This window comes from Lupinus angustifolius, chromosome LG11 (assembly GCF_001865875.1).
Source record: "Lupinus angustifolius cultivar Tanjil chromosome LG11, LupAngTanjil_v1.0, whole genome shotgun sequence".
NCBI classification, from domain to species: domain Eukaryota; kingdom Viridiplantae; phylum Streptophyta; class Magnoliopsida; order Fabales; family Fabaceae; genus Lupinus; species Lupinus angustifolius.
This window is the reverse complement of record NC_032019.1, coordinates 13856903-13879149: the sequence shown is the minus strand read 5'-3', so window position 1 is coordinate 13879149 and position 22247 is coordinate 13856903. Positions and strand designations below refer to the sequence as shown.

The 22247-nt window shown below is 37.2% G+C and overlaps 1 protein-coding gene across 1 annotated transcript; it reads left to right on the top strand.

Annotated features, from left to right (window-relative positions):
* LOC109361101 (protein SUPPRESSOR OF FRI 4-like) lies at window positions 14861-20334 on the top strand. The gene is made up of 7 exons (XM_019606422.1): window positions 14861-15183; window positions 16626-16726; window positions 17076-17202; window positions 17363-17778; window positions 18740-18894; window positions 18985-19038; window positions 19911-20334. Exons 1-7 carry the CDS (start codon window positions 14990-14992, stop codon window positions 19980-19982), a joined length of 1119 nt encoding a protein of 372 aa, XP_019461967.1. The 5' UTR covers window positions 14861-14989; the 3' UTR covers window positions 19983-20334.

The following is a 22247-nucleotide window of genomic DNA, read 5'->3' as shown; positions in this document are numbered from 1 at the left end:
TATTAGTGAGATCTTTTAGGAGTTCTTAAATTTGTAGAAGAGTGTATAATCGGCACAATGAGGTGCATATGTAACTTGAAGAATTATTGTTAGACTTAGGCAATAACACATTCTCTTGGTGTGTTGTATCACCAAAGAAAGAGAATATGTTTGGGAAAACCCTAGCTGTGGTTGGGTATGTGTCTTCGCGAGAAGTAAGAGGTCTTGGTTGTAACCATTTTTCTTGGCTGGGGCTAGATCATAAGAAAGGTTTTCTTAGGTGATGAGAATAGTCAAGCCAAGAAAGTAAGGTTTAAGATCCAAGAAAGCAGCATCTTGCATTCTTGTATTGGAATTGTGTTTGTAAGAAACATTGAAGATTCCATAGTGAAGATAAAATCTCCCAAGATCATAAGGGGAGGCCTGGATGTAGTTTCCAGTGGATAGCAAACGAACGAGGATAAAAAGTCTAGTCTTCTTCTTCTTTCCCTTATCTTTTTACATTTCCGCATTACTTGATTTACTTAACTTGGCATGCATATAATTCTCTAATACTTACATATTCTATGTAGTGCATTTACTGTTCTTGATTAATTGTATAATTACGTGTAAGTTTGTTTGAATCTTGGTAATCTTATATGACTGAAAGAATTCTGTTTATGCTGTAATTGAACCAGTTAATCAATTAAGTAGTGTACATAATCGATTAACTCAGATATTTGAATCGACTAAGTTTGTCTTTAATCAATTAAACAGTGTATTAATTTATATAATTTATGTGTTTATCAAGCGACGGTAATTGAGTACTACATCACTTATTCACCCCCTCTAGGTGAGTGGCAGAGCCACGTGGGACCTAACATTGGATTCTCGGATTGAGCTTCAAAGAGGCCCCTGGTCCAACCCTCCCTTTATAAATAGGGAGACCTCCTTCATTTCTCTTCACTTTGCCTCGTCTAGAAATTTTAAGAATTCTGAAACCTCTTGCTATTGAGCACGCTTTGTCATTTCAACTTTTTCTTCTTTCATCCTTCCAGTCTTCTTAGTTCGGTAATTCCTTTTTCTCTTCCTTCTTTTTACTTTTTTATCGTACTCGGTCATGAACACAAATGTTGAGCATGAGTCTACTTCAAACGAGGTGGAGGTCTTATCTAGACCTCCACCCATTTTTATTTCCTCATCAACCCGTCATCGTTGGCTTACGAGTTTTGCCTATACCCGAGGAAATAGTCAGATTGCCATGAGGAAATTGAGCGACCTTTCTCTTTCGACCTTGCTGAGTAATTGGAGAAGGGGAAGGGTAGGAATGAGGACTATGGTACTAGACCGGGCATCTTTTCTTGAGAAGTGGTGTCTGGTCTTGGATGGGGTACCCAATTTGGATTCTAATGCTTCTTCTGGTGACAGGTTAACAATGGGGAGCATCTTCACCGATCGAGCTGACCAATTCACGATCCTCGAGGCCTTATCCCGCCTGGACTCGAAATACTGGTGGGTCGACCAAGAAGTGTTAGGCACACTTAGCTTTTTCCTAGCTAACATGATGTCGAATGTTGATGTCCTTGCTAGCCTAGAAAATGACATCGAGTGGTATGCCCTAGGGGATGATGATAGGGTTTGCCAACATCTTCTAGTTGACATGGGGAACCGGAGAATTGGTATAAGGATCCCCCTAGATGACTAGTATGTGGCTGTGCTGAATCACCTCCAAGTGGCTCCCTCTCAGCTGCACACGAACGCTTGGGGGTTTATCCAGACCTTCAAGATCTTCTACAAGGTAATAGAGCTGCCCTACACAATCCAGCTCTTCTTTTAGATGTTTCGAGTGACTCACAACACAAATAAAGATCAGAACCAAAGCGGCCATCGGGGATGGACGTGCCTTCAATCCAAGAACAAGCACGCCTTGTTCCACCGTGTCGTGGGACTTGCCATACTTGGGCATATAGTTTGGGAGAAAAACACATTTTTCCCTTTTCCTGGAGTGGTGCTATCCACCATAAGCCCGTCAACAAATTCAGCTATACGTTTGAAGAGCTGGATGATCGGGAGGCGGCAACGGTTGAAGAAATGTTGGCCTGGATAGAGAGAGGGAAGGTTTTGGAGTGTTACGCCTTAGCGCAGGGTGATTTAGCTTTTAAGGAGTTGGTTGGTAGGTATATGGTCGGAGATGTTATTACGAGAGTATAGTTTATTTATTTGGTATTTAACTAATCCCTTTTTTCTGTTTTTTCAGTAGCTACGAAGGGCGACCATGTAGATCAGAGCAAGTAGTTAAAGCGTGCTACTCATAAGAGTCGGGAGGCTTCTGGAGCATCCATACGAGCTCGACGCAACTTACTGACCCCTTCTGTTGATCAGTCTGGGGGGCCTCCACACCTAAGCGGGAATATGAGCTCCCTCCTCCTTCCAGGAAAAATTTGAGTTAGGCCACCCTGGTAGACTCTTTGTCTCATCAGGGTGATCAGTTAGTCGACCTGACAGAGGCCAATCTTCCTGTGCAAGCTCTTATTTCTCGTGTTGAAGTTACTCCTACCCCTCTGGCTCGCTAGGGACCTGGGAAGGGAAAGTCTGCAGTTGGCGTTAACAATGGGAAAGCTGCAAGTACTCGTGTTCACCACACTTACGATGTTCCCCGGGTGGTGGATGCCCACTTGATCAAATCGTGCATAAGGGATGTAATGGAAAATATTCCCTATCCAGACTGGCTGAGGCGGGTCCAAAAACAAGCATCATGGTCGTCTTAGTTGCCAAATATTTGGAGGGTGAGGGTGTGCTGGCTACCCGAGTAGGGGAAGGGGTTATGGCGAACGTCCAAGAGCAACACTCGGCTAAGCTATAGACATTAAAGGAGAAGCAGACTAAGGAGTTGAAGTCCTTGGAGGGGTAGACAGTGGCTGCTGGTGAGGAGCTATCAAATCTGACCCTCTAGCTTCGTGATGCTCAGGAGGCAACCTTGACCGCCAAGGAGAATCTAGGTGTGGCTAAGAAGGAGTTGACCGCCCTGACCAACCACCTTGAGAGATATGAATAAGATAAGCTTCAATGGCAAGTTGAAGCTATCGGAAGGGCGGGAAAATTTTGCCTCGACTGAGATTGCCTGTCTGGCCCGAGATGTGGCCAATATGAAGAAGGAGTAGAAGCTGTTAGAGGATGATGCAGCCAATGCAGGTTGGGACAACGCGTTGGCCCAAGTCTGTCTGGTTTATCCGGATCAGGATTGGTCATGGACACATCTTGATGCCAAGGTTACCAACCAAGGGGAGCTGATGGTCAAGGAGGACAATAACCTTTGTTCGTAAATAAGTGATCTTTGCTTGAATAGTGACTTTTTTAGCTGAAATAACCTTTGTTCGGAAATTAAGATAACCTTTACTTGGCCTCAGATAGAAAATATCTGAAAGGATCTTAAAATTAAGTAATCCATATCTGATGTTGGGAAGATAATAACTTAAAGAACTGTTATTTTAACTAAAGCAATCATTGTTCGTAACTGGATAATAAATAATTGAATAAACCTTTACAAAGTCAAGTAGCCTTTGCTCGGAGCCGAATGAATAATAATTGAATGATCTTTTAGTAAAGGTAAGTAACCTCTGCTCAGAAACTTGGTCCATGTTCCAAGTTGGTGAATGGGACTGCCGATAAAAGGGGAACGTGATCCACACCTATGAAGGATGTTGTGAACATCGACCAAGGGGGACTTGGTCTGCGCCTTGGGTATTTGAATTAGATTGTCGCAAGGTGTTGTTGATCATCGACCAAAAGGGACTTGGTCTACGCCTTTGAGTGATTGAATTGGACCACCATCAAAGTGAGATGCGATCCACGCCTTTGAAGGGTATTGTTGATCATCGACCAAAGGAGACTTGGACTGCACCTTTGGGTGATTAAATTAAACTGTCGTCAAAGTGGGATGTGATCCACGCTTCTAAGGGGTGTTGTTGATCACTGACCAAGGGAATTTTCCGAATCTGCATTCAAAAAGAAAATGAATAATAACTTGTTAACATATATTTGTTTTTTCTTTATGGGTTACATGGATGTGTTCGATCATGAATGAGGTCGACATTACATGTCATTATAGTTGTTTAAGCATATAAAATGCGGAGGTTTGCAGCATTCCACATCCGGGGAAACTCCTTTCTGGCTTAGTCTTCTAATTTGTAAGCGTCCTTATCGATCTAACTAACCACCTAGTAAGGCCCTTTCTAATTATGTGGCAGCTTTCCTCTAAGCTGACCAATATCTACTCTTCAGAGAACTAAAGTCCCAGCCTAGAAGCTCCCGGGAACCACCGACAAGTTGTATTTATCTGTTGTTCGTCTTTTTAGGGTCACCTCTCTTATTCGAGCATGATCCATTTTCACTTCAATCTAATCCAGATTGTGTCTGTCAGATTGGTTTCTTCATCAAACTACAGTGTCCTCCAAGTGGGCTCGTCTATTTCTACAAGGATCATGGCCTTTGAACCATATGTAAGGTTGAATGGTGACTCTCTGGTAGTGGAATGAGGAGTCGTTCTGTAAGCCCAAAGTACATGGTGAAGTTGGTCGATCAGGCACCTTTAGCTTCATCCAATCTTTTCTTGATTCCCTTCAAGATGACCTTGTTTATCGCTTCTGTCTGACCATTCGTTTGAGGATGTTCAACTGAAGTGAAGTGTTTTTTGATATGCAAGTTGAACACTAGTTCTTGGAACTTTTGATCCGAATTCTGGGTACCATTATCTACTACGATGGCGACCGAGATTTCGAACTGGACGATGGTGTTCCTCCAAGTAAACTTTTAGATGTTCCCTAATGTGATGGTTGATAAGGCTTCGCTTGTATCTACTTGGTGAAGTAGTCCACAACGACTACTAGAAACTTCAGTTGTCCAGTTGCAGGAGGGAAGGGTCACATGATGTCCATGCCCTATCTACAGAATCACCATGGGGTTATTGTGGTGGCCAGTTCCTCAGATGGGGCTTTATGAAAGTCGGCGAATAGCTGACACTATGTACACCTCTTGGTTAGTTCTGATGCCAATTGTATCTCGATCGTAATACTTTCTTTGTCAGGAAAGCTGCACCATGATAGTGCCTGCAACTTCTTTCATGAACTTAATTAAGTACATAATGTGCCCTATCGGGCCAAGGCATTTAATTAGAGGAGGGGAGAAGCCCAAATGATTTAATGAGCCTTGGACCAAGGTATACTAGGAACTGCATCGAAGGAACATCTACTTTTCTTTCTAGTCGGTAGGAAGATCACCATTCAGAAGATGCTTGATGATAGGGTCGGTCTAATCGTCCGGGATAGTTACCTGCTCAATGGCCATGACATTGGTCTTGAGAATTGTCCACTGAATAACCAACTTGTTCCTGCTCGGGCTCCTTGTGGTGACCAACTTGGAAAGGATGTTTGCCCGGGTGTTCTGTTCTCTCGGAACATGCTGAATAGTGGCTACTACGAACTTAGCCATTAATTATTTCACCTTTGCTAGGTACTTACTCAACAATGTGACTTTAGTTTGGTAAGCATTGGTTATTTATGATACTGCGAGCTGAGAGTCGTTTTAGACGGCGACCTTCTTTGCGTCGACCTCTCTTGCTAGCTGCAACTTGGCTATGCGTGCCTTATATTCAGCCTGATTATTTAAAGTTGAGAAGGTGAAAGTCAGTGAATGTTTAATGGTCACCCCATAACTGTTATCTAGCAATATCTCGACACCGCTACCTTTGGGGTTGGATGATCCGTCCACATAAATGGTCTAGGTTTTCCCTTCGTTATCTAGTTGTGTGGTCAATTCGACAACAAAATTTGAGAGGACCTAACTTTTAATAGTTGTCTGGGGTTCATACTAGATATCAAGTTATGAAAGTTCGATGGACCAGGAGATCATCCGGTCGGCCAGTTCCGGCTTGTGCAGAATATTCTTGATGGGTTGGTTGGTTCGCACCACTGTAGGATGAGATTGAAAATATTGCCTTGTGACCACTAAGAGGGCATATGCTACATTTTCCAACCATTGATATTTGAGAAACTTGGACAAAGCCACTAACCGACCATTTATTGTTGAACCTCTTTTATTGACCAGTGACTTCTCATACTGATGACGACTTGGCATTTGATGGGATTAGCCTCTATTCCTCGACTGTTCAATAGGAAACCAAGGAATTTCCTAGCTTCCACCTCGAATGTGCATTTCTCCAGGTTAAGTCGCATGTTGTACTTGCGAAGCTGTTGAAAAATGTTTTCGAGAATGGAGACATGATCTTCTTGAGGAAGGCTTTTGGCGATCATCTCATCCATATATACCTCCATGAGTTGTCAAATCTAATCACCAAATACCTTTGTCAGCATTCTCTGGTAAGTAGCCCCCTTTTCATCATTCTCTTGGTCAAGCATGTACATAGTGATCTGATTATAACCCGAATAGGCATCCATGATTGACTAATACTGATAGCATGAGAAATTTTCCACCAAATGATCAATGTTTGGGAAAGGGTATTGATCTTTCGGGCATACTTTATTCAGGTTTGTATAGTCCGCACACATCCGCCATTTTCTGGATGGTTTTTTTTACTAGCACCACGTTCGCCAGCCAGGTGGTGTTGATGATCTCTCAGATGAACTAGACTTCACTCAGTTGTTTTTTGGGTGACCTCTTATGTCCTCTCGACTCCCATATTTCTTCATTTTTGTGCGACTGATTTTGCCCTTGGGTTAGTTGTCAATCGGTGGCAAATAACTAAAGGATCGATTATTGGCATGTTCGTAGTAAACCAGGCAAAGAGGTCATTATTGTCATTCAAACACATCACCAACCTTCACTTTTGGGTTTATGAGAGTGTGATGCCCATGTATACCAAGTTATCATTTTTGGGTCGAGCTTTAAAGAGGTTTTTTCTCCTTCTGGATGTGGACGGAATTCTTCCTCATCAGGCCGAACATCTAATTTGACCAAATGCACCCCCTCGGCCTTTTCATCGGGGGTGGCCCTATTATTTTTCCTTTGTTTAGTCTAAGGCTCATTTGATAGCAACTTCTGGTACTGTGTTGATCTCCCTTGACCATTCATTCCCAGAGGATGGATGAGAGGAATTTCATGCATAGATGTAGTGTGGAGACCACTACTTCAAGACGATTCAATGTAGGTCGACCCAAAATGACGTTGTATGCTGACTTGCAATTAATGACCAAGAATTTAATTTGAAGTGTTCTTTACATGGGTTTGTTACCGATTGTCAATCATACGTCCACATACCCTTCTTGAGCAATTTCTTGGTCAGCAAAACCTACCAGTTGTCCATCATAAGGTTGGAGATCTCGGTTTCTTAGCTCCATTTTTTCAAACAGATCTTAGTACATAATGTCTATTGAATCCCTTAGTCGACAAAATGTTTGTAAACTTTCTTATTGTTAAGCTTAGAAGTGATGACCAAAAGATCATCATAACCCCAGATGACACCTTCATAATCACAATCGTCGAACGAAATTGGAGTGTGATCCTATTGAGGTACTGGTGGCGAATGTCTCTGGCTGTTTCTTGTATGACCTCCCTTACATACCTCTTCTGCACTAACTTGGAAGTGCCCCCCACAGCAAATTCCCTTGAAATAGTGTTAATATCAATCGAGCTCTTCTGTCCCTGTTCGGAAGACACCTTTGTTGAGTTCTTGGTAGGGAACATCTTCTAGAGGGACTAGGTCAACGAGATGGGGGTGATCGCCTTTTCTAAGTTACCCCGACGATAAATCATTGTAGGTGGCCGACATGTATGAGGTTTTCTATTATGTCTCGTAATTGAGTGCAATCTTCTGTCACATGGCCAAACAAGTTGTGTAATTCGCAATATTTGGACCGGTCCTAGGGCCCCATCTTCTTATTCGGATTAGGTTTCGGGAGTTGGACAAGGTAGATGGCCATGACCTCTTGTAGGATTCTGGAGCGGCTAGCATTGAGGGGAGCGTAGACATCGTACTTGGATTTTCTAGGCAATTTGGGGGGGGGGTCATTTTTGGGAGGGTCATGAAACTTCGGTCGTTTGTCTTCCCGTGAGGGGCGATACACATTATGCTCGGTGGATGATCGGATATAGTGAGCTTCCTCTATGTTGATGAATTGTTGGGCCTGGGTGAGGAGGTCCTCCATTGTGAGGTTAGAATATTTGGCCAGTTCCTGTCTGAAAAGACCATCTTCTAGACCTATGACTAGCACATACACCGCCACATCGGGGCAAGTGTGCGAAATTTCATTGTTTATGCATTAAATCTATCCAGATATGCACATATGGGCTTGTGCGGGCCTTGCTGAATATCGGACAAGGTATAAGATGGCATTGGCTGTTCTTTGCTAACCGTAAACTGGACGTTAAACTTGTCAGCCAAGGTAGAGCATTGGTCTATGTTATTAGGTGCCAGTCATGTGAATCACTATAGAGCAACGCGTTTTAATGTGAGTGGGAAGGCTCGACACATAATAGGATATGAGACTCTATGGAAGAGCCTGGTCGCCTCAAAGGTGTCAATGTGGTCTTAAGGGTCAGAAGTCCCATCGTATTGGTTGGTATTGTTTGGAAGGGCTAAGTGCTTGGGTAACGGGAAAGACATGATTGCTTCTATGGAGGGGTGTTTGGTTCCATAGAAATTGTGATCGAGTGGGCGATTAGTATTTGTGGTCTTTGTGTTTATGGGGGTTGTGTACATATGGCGAGATTCTCCAATGGACTCGATGTATTGCTCATTGGTAGTCGACCGCGATGGTCTATTGCTAGGCTTCGGTTTATGGTGACGGAGCTTTGCTAATAATTGGGCTTGTTGTTGAATGATTTTCCCTTGTGTTTGTATCATTTGGAGAAATTGTTGGGTGATTGGTGGCTGTTGCTCTAGGACAAGAGGATGGTTTTGGTTGGCTTGTTGAGATGGTTGTATTTGTGCTGGAGGGTCGATGGAAGTATGGTGGTTGGGAGGCATGTTTGTTGTTATAGGTTCTATTTTATTGAGAGGATGTGCTTGGTTTCGAGTGGTCACAATGTGTAGGTTCCTCACAGACGGCGCCAATGTTCTTTAGTGATTGGTCGGATGATTGGAGGAGGGTGCTCGGTTGGATTGTCCTATCTTGGAATCTAGACAGAGTGAACCATGGACCCGCCAGTGGAGGTACCTAAAACAGTTCTCCAATGATCAAGTCAGTATGAGACTTAGAAGAGGTGTTAGGAGTAATGAGAGTAAATGCTAGCAATAAAATGGTTAGTGATTAATGAATCAATATACTTCATGTAACACTCATATTTATAGTAATTGAGATGAATGATGTGGCACTTGTATACTAGCTGATTGTGACCTATAGTAGGTATAGTAGGCGTATAATAGGCATGTCCTTGTCGTATTGTAGGTATGTCCCTACCATACTGGAAGAGGGACATGTAGGATTTATTGGCAGTGTGACAGTGCCTTGTTGGGGATGCATTAAATGGGGTGTCAAAGGCAATCATGATGCTTATCAGAGAGTGACGCAAGTTTCCAAGTTGTTCTTGCTCAGTCCTTGGTTGGTCAGGAACAATGTCATCTCGGGCGGGTGAGCTACTCGGTTGACTGGGATGGAACAAATTTTTTAGTATACAATACTAAACACAATTTAGGGTTTTAATTGTGGCCATATGAATGGGGGTGAATAAATAATCGGCAAAGTGATTTTTCCTTAGACTAGTTTTTGTTTTCAAAATTGTTCCTTATTACATGTGATTGCTTGCAGGGTAATTGTTTGTAATCATTTGGAATGGAAAGGAAGCTTTGTGGACTAAGAAATATTTTATTTAATGAGTCTCATTATCTAAAGGAGATAACCTTTAAACATTATATTAAATTGTGGATGATATTAACTAATATGGTCACAATATTGTGGTTTTGGTGACTCCTACAATCATATCATCTTTATGATTATGATGTAATGCTAAATCAAAATGATGTGACCATATCGAGACATAACATAAGCAAGTACCTTTGACAATATTCAGGTGGTATCAAATTCATAAGCATCTTTTCGAGAGAGAACTAAATAAGCCCATTGCCCAGTCAACAGTAGAACTAAAGGAGCTTTATGCTAACTGGGAGAAATCTAACATGCTTAGAATTGTGGGTTTTGAAAGAACTATTTCTGAATATATGCTGAGTGGTTTATGATATTCTAAGAATCTGAATGAGAAATGAAATCTATTGAGGATTAGTATAATACACCTGATAGTGTTAAAGCTGGATACTTGAAGAGCCAACTCAAGAGTGAGGTATGACAATGTTAAAGGGGTCAGAGACTTCATAGTCAAGATGATTCACGTTAAGAGTAAGTTGAAGGGAGTGGATCTTGCTATTAGATATGGCAAAACGAGTCCTCCTGCCCATTTTATCTGTACCCATATATACCCGTAAAAATTTAAACGGACGCATACATGTTTACATTGTCTTAACGAATAAAATGACATGTCCTGCTTGTTTTAAAATAGATTAACGGGCATATAGGTGGAAAAAGAACAAAGACTAACATTGATGAATAATTTAAAATATAAAATAAGATGGCAAAATAAAAAGAAAATAAATAAAGTAGTGGAAAGAGAACAAATTTTTAAAAAAAACTTTGATATTCTATAAGAAGTTAACTAAAACGTATTGCATCATATTTTTTTAAAACATTAAATCATAACTTATTTGAATTTTTCTTCTTTTTTCCTTACATGCGGGTTGCCCGCATTACCAAATAGAAATGCCCATGGACTTTTCCAGCAAACTGGCCGGGCAAAATTTACATGTTATGCCTACAAAAAATTATGGGTTTATGTGGGCGAGCCCACAGACATTGCCCATTTTGCCATTTATATTTGTTATGTCAATTAATATGTTTGTTCACCAACTCCTGAATTCTCTTCCTATAGTATTTAGTTAGATTAGACTGTCTTGTATGTTGGTATAGTAGTATAAGATCTTGTTGGATCCTCATGTATCATCCTCAGTTGAAGGTCAAAGATTCGAATTCCTAATAGTGACACTTGTTGAAGGAGACATACATATACTCTCAAAAGGAATTAGTTCATTACCCATATGGTGATGAATACTCTTAGATATACAAAAAAAAGATTAAACTACCTCCAACACTCAGCCTTAACCATGGTATGTGAATGAACTTATCACCATGGAAGTCTCATTACAATTAAAACTTTTTAATTATGAAAGATATTTGTTGATTTTCACTAGTTTTAATCAATTAAAAGATCTCTTAATCAATTAACATAATTCTCTTGTTATTCGATTAACTATAGACTTATTGATTAACTCAATTATTTTTCTTGAAAATCTTTTGTTCTTGACATAATGAAATGCAGTGATCAATATGTTCTTACATGCACTTTAGCAGTTTAATTTGTATGATTAATCATGCAATGACAATCATGCAACAATCCTAATATGAATTCAATTCAAGATAATGAAAATTGATAATTGCATAAATGTAAAAGAGTAGGGATAAGAAAAATGGACATGATCGATTTTATCTTGGTTTGATTGCCAATCACTGCAGTCTACATTTAGTCTTCCCCTTCTAATCTGGGATATTTGCTTTCACTATGAAGAAATAGAATGTCTTTATAAACAATCTTCTACCAAGAACCTCTTGGACCTAACTTCTAATGGATACATCACTACTTCTAGCTTGGGATTTCTCTAAATTCTTCTTTTCTTCTACGGTGATACCTCACACCTTAAGAAACAAATTACAACTCGATTGTTCTTTTTGTGTACATAAATTTTGAACTGAATATGAATGATTATGAAATGCAAAGATTTTGAAAAACTTTGATATGATGAATGCTAGAAAATCTATCTTCAAAGATTCATGAAAATCCTCTTATCTTATGACAATAGTATCCAACTCTTTTTTTTCTTCAGAAACTCTATTTTTATCTTCAAAATTCATTTTAAAACTTATGTGAATGGTTAGTTAAACTTATATTAATCGATTAACGATCTTTAAAAAATTCAAGATTTCAAAATTGAAACTGACTTAATCGTTTAACCATGTACTTAATCGATTAACGAATTTCTCATTTGTAAAGACTTAGTTAATTAACTATAACATTAATTGATTAATTGTTTTTTGAAAAATACTTAGTTAATATGTTATGAACCTCTAACATGATTTACTAATGTATGATGCATGATTTTGAAATGATATAAGTTCAACCTTGTTTAATACATCAAAATTATGAAATCATGTATGAATATTAATGCATCTAAATCATGTATGAATGTAAATCTCATATGCATCATGATTATCATTCTAATTTGTGAGATTTTCATTCGGTTCATCTTACTTACACTTTACCCATTCAAAACATCCTAGGATCTTAGGAAATGAAAATTTACTCTTAAGCTTTTGTTGATCCTCTTGACGCTTGAACTTGAGTCTTCAATATTGTTGTTGTTGATTTGGCTATCTACATCTTCATGTTTTGTCTTCATTAAAATCATGCAATGCACACTTGCATTTACACATAGGAAGCACAGAGAGTCACCAATAAGTGATATACCACATCTTTAACAAACCATTAAGGTTACAGTATTTTGGGTCTTGAAATTTGCCCATGGGTTGGTATTCAAGAAAAAATTGAATTGAACTAAACATGGTTTGAGTATATGTCATTTTGATCATCAGAACTGAACCAGTTTATTGAGTTGGTTTGGTTATGTCTATTGGTGTAATGTGTAAAATTACACAAAAATTAAATTTGGAGACCTTAAAACTCAAAATTAATAGGAACTCGTGTGAATAGAAGATGCATTAGGTTGTTCGAAACGTGCATATAAGACTTGTACAATTAAGAAGACAACAAGTAAGGAATAGATAAAGAAATATAAAAAATCAGAACAAGAAATTTCAAGTGGGAACTAGCAATATGAACTTCATGTTGTCATTTGTGTTAGATTGTTGGTAGCGAGAACGGATAGGGAAGACAAGATTGCTTGTAGATAAAATGATGGTATGGTTCGTATGTGGATCATTACTATGTAGAGCGATAACAAAACCACCATGCATACATAATTAAGGTTTGGGTTCATGTACATAACTAATAAGGTTTTAAAATTGAAATAAATGGTTGACTGAATGACTATGAAGTCACATGGTTTATATGTTTGAGATAGAGATGAGAATAAAAACCGAACTTGTAGGTACTCATCCAAACCTAATACAAATTTAACGGGGAACATGCTATAATTGAGTTTGTGTTTGGGTAAAATCCATTTCAATTTTTGAGTTTAGGTTCAAGTTTGGTACACATAATACCATATTCCAAACTCACCCCGAACCAATTAGATACAATGTTGATCCTACCTAAATTAGAATTTAGAAATCATGAGTATGAATTTAGATGCCTTAGACTTCATTTTAGAGAGAAGTGAAAACAGTGAGGCATATAAATTTCATATCTTGCATCAGTCAGTGTGAATTTAGATGCCTCTGAATTTAGAAAATGAAGAGTAGTTATATCTTGCAAGATATGATGTTTTCACAACAACAACAAGATCTCCATAAAAAAATATATTTGGGATATTAAGACTGACTGAGTTAATGAAAAATTAGAATTTAGATGCAATGAATGTGAATTTTTCTGGTTCCCAATCAGATTGGGAATGATATTATTACTTTTAACACCGTTAAGTTAAGATTTTAAATTTTAGATTTGAAGTTGGTTCCGATCCGTCTAGTTGTCATTCCTAGTTTGAGAATTGTTTCTTAATTTTTAGTATGCTAATATTAGTAAAATGGTGTATTATTGTCATCGTGGTTGGTTTGGTATCCAATAAAATCAAAAGTAACAACCGAACCAACCATGAATGTTTTTAAAAAGAATATACTAATGAGCCCAAAAGAAATATGTTTTGGGTTGGACAGCCTGGTTTTGGTAGAACCATGAGCAACCTGAGATGGGGTGGTGGTGTTAGTTCTTATAGTGAGTAAGGAGTTATTGGGTGTCCTCCCCTTTCGGCTACAGAATTAGTTTTTTTAGATAAAGAATTAAACTTTTGATCTTTTAATTTTTGTAAAGATATATTGATATCTTACCTTATTATACTAACACCTTATTGATTATTGGATGACAGTTAGTATTGATAATTAGGGTCGTTTACCCACTCTACCCATGCTCACACAATGCCTACCAAAATTAGGGCGGACATGGACATGCCTATTTCTAAATAGCATGTTCTGTTTGCCCTAAACATTGGCATGACGGGCTGACGGACCATCCTAAATTTAAAAAAAAAAAAACTAAAAATGATTTAGTACATAGAACATTGCAAGATATTATATATTGTCTTTTAGTTTGTATTTCACTATTGAAAACATTGCAATATTCATGTTATCATACTTGAGATTACATAGATGCACAATGTGATAATGAGATTCAAAACACAAAACATAACACATTGTTTTGTATAAATCGGACATACAATTAATTTGTAAGATATTATATTTTGGAAAATTGTTATATTGATGAGAACATGAATTACTTTTGCTATACTTGGTCCATCAAATTTTTATTGTAGTATTCATTAATGTTCATGGGCCGCTCTATCCCGCCCATTTGAAATGTCTGCGGGCAAAAAACAAATATGTTGGACAAACATTTTATAGGAGGGAAAAACACATTTTTCATGTTCTGCGCCGTCCAAAATGTGCATATGAGTCCCATAAACATTACCCTTACCCAAATTGCCAATATAATGGCAGTTGAGTAGTAATTAGTGATATGTTATATTTCTTGAAATTATAATTGGAATTATGAAGAAAAAATCATTTTAAAAATCAAAATCAGTTAAAATTTTAATAAAAAACCAAACCCTTCCCCGTAACTTTTTCAACCCTCAAGAAAAACAATAAAAAAATGCAAATAATAAAACCTTCCATTATTATTCACTGACTCATATTTCATAAGACGAAGGAAGAAGAAAGAAATTTGAGAAACATAATAACATAAGATGGGGAAGAAGAAGAAGAGAGCATCGACAAAAGTGTGGTGTTATTACTGCGATCGAGAATTCGATGATGAGAAGATTCTGGTGCAGCATCAGAAAGCGAAACACTTCAAATGTCACGTTTGCCATAAGAAGTTTTCTACCACTGGCAGCATGATCATCCATGTTCTCCAGGTCCACAAAGAATCCGTCACCAAGTAAGTATTTGTACCTATTCCTATTTGTCCCCTTTATTCTATTTTTTATTTGTCATGTTTTTTAAATCTTGTTTGTTTGTCTTGTGAGTATGAGGTGATGAGTTTAAATCTCGGAAACAATATGTTCGGTTGCGAGGTAAGATTTTGTATGTATGTCTAAACTCCTCCGGGCCCACTAGATGATAGTCTCGTGCACTCGACTGTCTTTTTTTGTTGGGGTTAATGTTAGAGAGATTGAGTTTTGTACAATTTGGACACCTAACACGGAACACTTAATTTTTAGGGTTAAATGCACTTTACTGGTCCCTCACTTTTTTTCAAACGATTCTGGTCTCGAACTTTTTATTATTATGCAATTTTAGTCCTTATCAAGTTGTAGTCCAAAAGCTTGTGCTATGTTTGGATGGAGGCATAGAGCGGAATCATAATGGCATGTTATTCTTTGGAACATTTCCCTTTTCATTCCATCGGGTGTTTTAAATTGTGGTCATGGCTATGTTTAGTGCTATCATAGGAAATACGGTTGCAATTGTGGTCGTGACATCATTGCAGAAAGTACGAAACCGCAATAGTGTGGACACAACAGTGGTTGCAGAGTGCAATTTAAATCATTGTATTTCCACCCAAAAAGCCCCAAAATCTTTGGATTCCATTGTATCTCATTTTGTTCCATCATCCTCTTAACTCCCAAACATAGCATAATACTAAGAATGTGGCTAATGGCCAACACAGCCACGTTAACACCTTCTGCTAGATTTTGGAGACAAATGTGTAACCGAAAAAGTTTGAGATCTAAACCGCCTGAAAAAGGTTGGGATGGACTTTGCACATGAGCAAAAGTTGAAGGATGAGAAATGTATTTAAGCCTAATTGGTATTGACAAGAAAAACCAAGTAAGGGGTAAATGAAATTGTTTGTGTTAAACTAGTGATCCACTCTCTAACTTGGCTTTTGGAGGACTGATACAAGTTTCATTAATGAATCCCATGATTCACAGGAATAAGTACTTTATTTGTATGTGTTCTACAATTGATTTGCCGAGGTTTCAACTTAGCGATACTGATTCTGATTTTGACACAATCCAGATAGATGTTGATTGTGAATGAAATCAGTTATGTTGGAATTGGTTATCTCCCTACCAGGTGTCAAATTTAGTGGCACAAAAAACATTTTCCTAACTTCTATTGTTAACCATGTCTTTCTCACGCCGTCTAGTTTAAGATCAAGAAAACATATAAAATAAGAATTATGTAAAACTCTGTTAAAACTGCAGAAGTTTAAATGCAGTTAAACTGATCTCAAAATGTCCAAAAGGATTCACTATTGTTCATGTACCAAAGTGCATTGCTGAAGAGCTGAAATTGGTATTTGAAGGCTTCTTATAAGCCTTTCCATTTGCCAATCTGCTGATCATTCTTGCGATTTTCCTTTTCCTTTTTCAGGGTGCCTAATGCAAAACCTGACAGAGACTCTATAGACATTGAAATATATGGAATGCAAGGGATCCCACCTGATATTTTGGATGCTCATTATAGAGAGGAAGGTGATATCTTGTTTGGCAGTTTCTCCCTTAACCACAAATTTATTAACTTGGCGTTGTTTGGTTCAATAATAGCTGATAGAACAACTTAACTATAAAGAGCCAAAATCACTACATTTCTTTGTTACTGAATTATTTTTTGCAAAAAAAAAAGTTTTGATATTCTCATCTAATGTTAAATGTATGGTTCCTGTTATTTTGAGTATCCCATGTGTTTACTTGTATTAGGTGATGATGCCAAGAGTGTTAAAGGATAAGCAAAATACTATGGGCAAACATGGTTGTGAAACTTGAAATGTTAAAGCAGTTCTGAAATGGTTGCATTTTGTTTCTGATAACCTTGTTAATGCAGAGGATCATGTTCCATCAAAGGCTGCCAAGGTGGATTTCCCATCAACCCAGCTTGTAGGTGGAGTACCGCCAGCATCATTCGGTATAAGATATCCTCCTCAACCAAACTGGGGCCCAAGGCCACCAATGTACGAATGAATTTTATCTCTCGTATTTCTTCTGTTCATATTCACCTTCTATTTGGCATATATGAAAGTAGTAAATTGCTTTTTTATTATAAACTACATCTAAGTGGCACAAAATTAGCTTATGTATTATGTGTTTCCCCTCCATCTCTTGGCAATATAGATATAATCCAGCTGTACCTGTACCTCCAACAGCTTGGGCGGTTCCACCTCGACCTCAACCCTGGTATCCACAGCCTCCAGCTGTTTCATTTGCTCCTCCCGCCCCATATGTACAGCAACCATTATTTCCTGTGCATAATGTGAGACCCCCACTACCCTCAACCACTTTGCCTGCACTCTCAACTCAGATTACTCCTGGATTGCCTGCATCTACACCTTCTGTTCCAGTTTCACAACCTCTATTTCCTGTTATTGGAACTAACCATATGCCAACTCAAAGTTCAACATTTCCAGCCACTCTATCATCTAATGTTCAATCTGTAACTCCAGGGCTTTCTGCAGGTGTACTTGTTAATGCACATTCAGTTGTTAACACTTCTTCTGTGACAAATAGTTATCAGGCACTAGGGGCTCCAGGTAATCGTATATCTTCCTTTTAAACTAAGCAATTGTAGCTGGTTTTATGATTTCAGTCTGCTCATCTTCTCTTCTCAGGTATTTTTGGCGACCCAAAATTTGAAATTAAATTCTAGTGAAACATACTTTGTTATAATCTTGTGCTCTAGATATTATTAGGGGTAATATTAAAACTGTATGTTATGCTATATCTTTTATGCTGATGGTCATTACTCTAACATTACATTGGTCTTTTCCTTAAATCTTCAATCTCCGCAAATGTTGATTTATTCTGTCATTTCTTAAACATTCATTACATCTAAAGTTCCCGTGCTTTTTTTTATGAGCATATGCTTGCATGATAGTCAGTATACTCCTGTTCCCTTTGTCTGCTTTGTTTCCATTATGCCCCAAAAGGCACTGTAGCTGCAAGCTGCATGTAACCTTTTGACATGTAACCTTTTGAGTATAAGTGTCCCCATCAAAATGACTATTTCAGCCTATATAAGATGGACCCTGTATGTGATTTAAACAGATGGTTACTTTTGGATTATGTTGTTAATTAAATAGTGTCAGACTTTTAGTTCTTTAGGATATGTACTGTAAGCTCTATTTGGTTGCACAGTACATGGGTCAATAGAGGTATTTGGCATGTCTTGCCAAATGGTTTATAATATTTCAAGAATTTTATGTAATGGTTGTGCAATGCCCTTAGAGCCTGCCAATAATCACAGATATCAATGTCCTTGTATGTTTGCATGACCTTGTAATTGGTGGTAATATCCCTTTGTAGTTTGAACATATTTTACTCCTATTGGTTTATATCAGATGATTCTGTGTTACATCCGAGGCATTTCTTACCGATTATGAAAATATTAAGCATCAAAGTTGATATTGTTTAACATGTCATTACTGTTTGTATTATGGTTGTTGTATACGATTGTAGCTATTTTCATTTGCTTTTCACTTTTGTTTCTTGTAGGAGGGATAGCTAGTAACTCACATTCATATTCTTCTGGTCCAAATACTGGTGGTCCTTCAATTGGACCACCCCCAGTAATTGCGAACAAAGCTCCTGTTTCTCAACCTGCCACTAACGAAGTCTATTTAGTTTGGGATGATGAGGCAATGTCCATGGTGAGCTATCTTTAGGAGAAAATATAGATATATTCCATTTGACTACTATTGTTTTTCGGTTTCTAATATGTTGATGCTTTCTTTTCGTAGGAGGAAAGAAGAATGTCTTTGCCTAAGTATCAGGTGCATGATGAAAATAGCCAGGTAAGTCATTATACCTTAGTAATAGATACAGTTTCTTTTACATCTAAGCAGATAGGTAGGCTTTATGCTCCCTGTTTTCGTTTCAGTAGTTTAGACATTGTTTCCTATTTATAGAGGTACATTCTTATAAATATTTAATCCTTCTTTAAAGTAAAATTGTACGGGAAAAAACATGTGGTGCTTTTTAGTTCTCCAGTGTTTCCAACCTGAATGGGTAGTGAAGCGGTTTAATTTTGAACTATCACTCTGGGTGCAACCTATGCCTCAATTTTGTAAGCACCAAAAGATTTAAGTATTTTACTATATTTCATTTGGTAACAAAATTGGTGAGGCTAGTAGCAAACAACCAACCTTGTCATTCTTCATCCTAGCATTCATAGGTCATAAAGGAGTATATATATGATTTTTATTTGATTTCGTGTTGCCTTGTCATCCTTCATCCTAGCATTCATAGGTCATAAAGGAGTATATATATGATTTTTGTTTGATTTCGTGTTGCCATTGTAATTAATCATCCATCTGCATGACTTTGAAGTGTGGATTTTTTGGGTTGGAATATGATCTATAACCAACATATATTTGCTCATTGGTAGCATCATTACAATTTATTTTACGGAATTCAGACTTGGCCCAGGTCAGCTTTCTTAGTGTCCATTTGCGAGTAGGGTTTTGGTGGGGAAGGAAAGGTCACAAGTGTATTTCATGACTCCCAAGTCTTCTCTTTCCCTTTCAAAATTCAACTCACAAGCAGACCCTTGGTAGAGCTTGAAATCCCTTGCATTTGGACCAGGCTAAGAACTATTCGATTTGTCCATGTATTTTGTGGTCTCTATGATCAATTTCTGATCATGACTCTCATTGTTATCTTTCAGATGAGCTCCATTGATGCAGCCATTGACAAGAGGATACTTGAAAGCAGGCTGGCCGGTCGTATGTCTTTTTGAATCACATTCTCTTAATACTTTTAACAATACATGGGATTCAAAAAATGATTCTTTTTCAAGCTTATGATGTGGACTGTCATATATTTAGTTGTTGAGAAAGCAACCTTAGTAATAGAGGCATTCTTTGACAATCATGTCAAGTTGGGGCATATAAGAGGAAGTTTGTGGTTCTCAAAGAGTAATGTTCACCAAGGAACTTCTTGCCATGCATTTTCTTCCTTTTTAGTTTGTTAGTTAAGCATTGATGCATGAGCACATAAAACTCTAGTACCATGGTGGTGTAGACTAATTTTGTTTTTGCACATTTTTCAGTCTAATGAATGACATTGATTTAAAAGTAACTTAGTTTTTATTTTGTTTGGTCGTTTCTATTTCTAATTCTGTGTGTTTCTATACTTCTTTTGTCTACCCTAAGTCACTAACCATAATTGTCTACACAACAAAGTGTTTAACGTCTTTTTCCCAGCTTCTCTATTTTATTTTTTGGTACTAGCAAGGTATCCCCTCACCTTATGAGTAAGGAACTAATCCCTTCCAAGTGTGTGGTTGTCCTCTCAACAAATGTCGCTTTCAGGAATTGAATATTTGACATTTTGGTTTGTTCGAGGGTTTAATGGGACCTCACACCATTATACCAATATTTTGTTGGTAGTTTCTCTATTTTATACTTATGCATTCATTCATTCACTTACCTAACTCTAACCTACAAGCACCCTTATACAGCTTCCTTGCCAACCCTATTAATTTATGGTGGAACAAGTCAAAATGACCAATGTGCTCCTAGTCGTGCAAGGGTTCAACAAAGTGCACATATTTTGCATGATAATGAATGTTAATCTGAATTATTGCCACTTTTACTTCTCAAGTAGTAAATTGGAATGCTTGGAGGGATCCTTGTACCAATTTTATGTTTTAGAAACTTTGATTTTTCTAGATATTATTGTTAAAAAATTACATGCAAGTATTTCGTCTGGCAACTTATCAAGTCAAGCTAGTTAATGTTTCAAATCACACATTTTCTTTAGATTGACTACATTCACTAATGTTGAAAACCAAATTGATTGATGGATCTACAAATTTAATTTTTCTCCTTGTTTCGTTGTTGAGTTTTTCTCTAATTCATCTTGATTGGCCCTTAATAACTATGCAACAAAATAAATTGACATGTCGAGAAAACTTGTTATTTATTGTATATAAGGTAATAATATTTTTATACTTTTCTTATACTATTTTTATATCACATTATAATTGTTTAATTTTTTATTTTGAAATAAAATATAATTGATCCAGGTAATACATTTCCTTTAAGTATGACTTGGGTCGAGTGTTACATATGGAAAAAATTACTTCTAAGAGAGGTGGTCCAACCATAATTATAGATAACTGACACAAAAAGGATTGTTTGTTATGGAGGATATATGTCACAAGACCAAAAATATACCCATAAGAATTATATCCTTTAAAATAGGAGTTTTCATACAAGGAAGTTGGGGTTTATCGACTTTACTTTCATATATTAGAAAAACTTTCACGCTCATTAGTTAACAAAAAGTTAGCCATCATTGTATTTGAATTATTAAATTAAAAACATTTAAAATTTATCTACTTACCAAGTGAGATGATTTTTAAGAGACTGAGATACACTCAAAATTGTGCCTATATAAAAGGTTAAATTAATGTGTAGGTTTCTAAATTATTTTAAAATTTTCAAATAGGTTCCTAGAGTTTAAAAACTTGTAATTGAATCCCAGATTTGACCATAATTTATAATTGATTCTTTTTGAGAAGGAACTATAACTAAATTGACAACTCAAAAGTTTGTAAAACTCATTAAGCCAGTTAAAAAATACTACTCGTAAGACTTTATTATTATAGTAATATAATAATTATATTATTCTACAAAACAACTAGATCTTTAAGTGGAATTCTTACAAGTAGATCATGTAAGTATAATTCTTGTCCATTAAAAGATTAACATAATTGATGAATCACAACAATAAAAAAGTTTTATAAATTGTTTCATTTCCTTGGTTGATCTTGATGGAGTTACATCATTTAAATCTTCATTTTGGTTGTAAAACCTTATCCTAGTGATTTAAATCTTCATTTTGGTTGTAAAACCTTATCCTAGTGATCCAATTTCAAATAATTGAAAAGTTAAGCAACTCAATTACAATTTTTTAAAGTTAGAGGATCTATTTAAAAATTCCCTAAACAAATTGGAGATTAATTACCCTATATAAAAAATTAGGTTTTTGGAAATGC

Excerpts from the sequence above, each read along its gene's own strand:
- LOC109361101 (XM_019606422.1), top strand. The coding sequence starts at position 14,990 with ATGGGGAAGAAGAAGAAGAGAGCATCGACAAAAGTGTGGTGTTATTAC. Across the intron at positions 17,779-18,739 it reads TCAGGCACTAGGGGCTCCAG|GAGGGATAGCTAGTAACTCA; the intron begins GTAATCGTATAT and ends TGTTTCTTGTAG. Across the intron at positions 18,895-18,984 it reads ATGATGAGGCAATGTCCATG|GAGGAAAGAAGAATGTCTTT; the intron begins GTGAGCTATCTT and ends TTCTTTTCGTAG.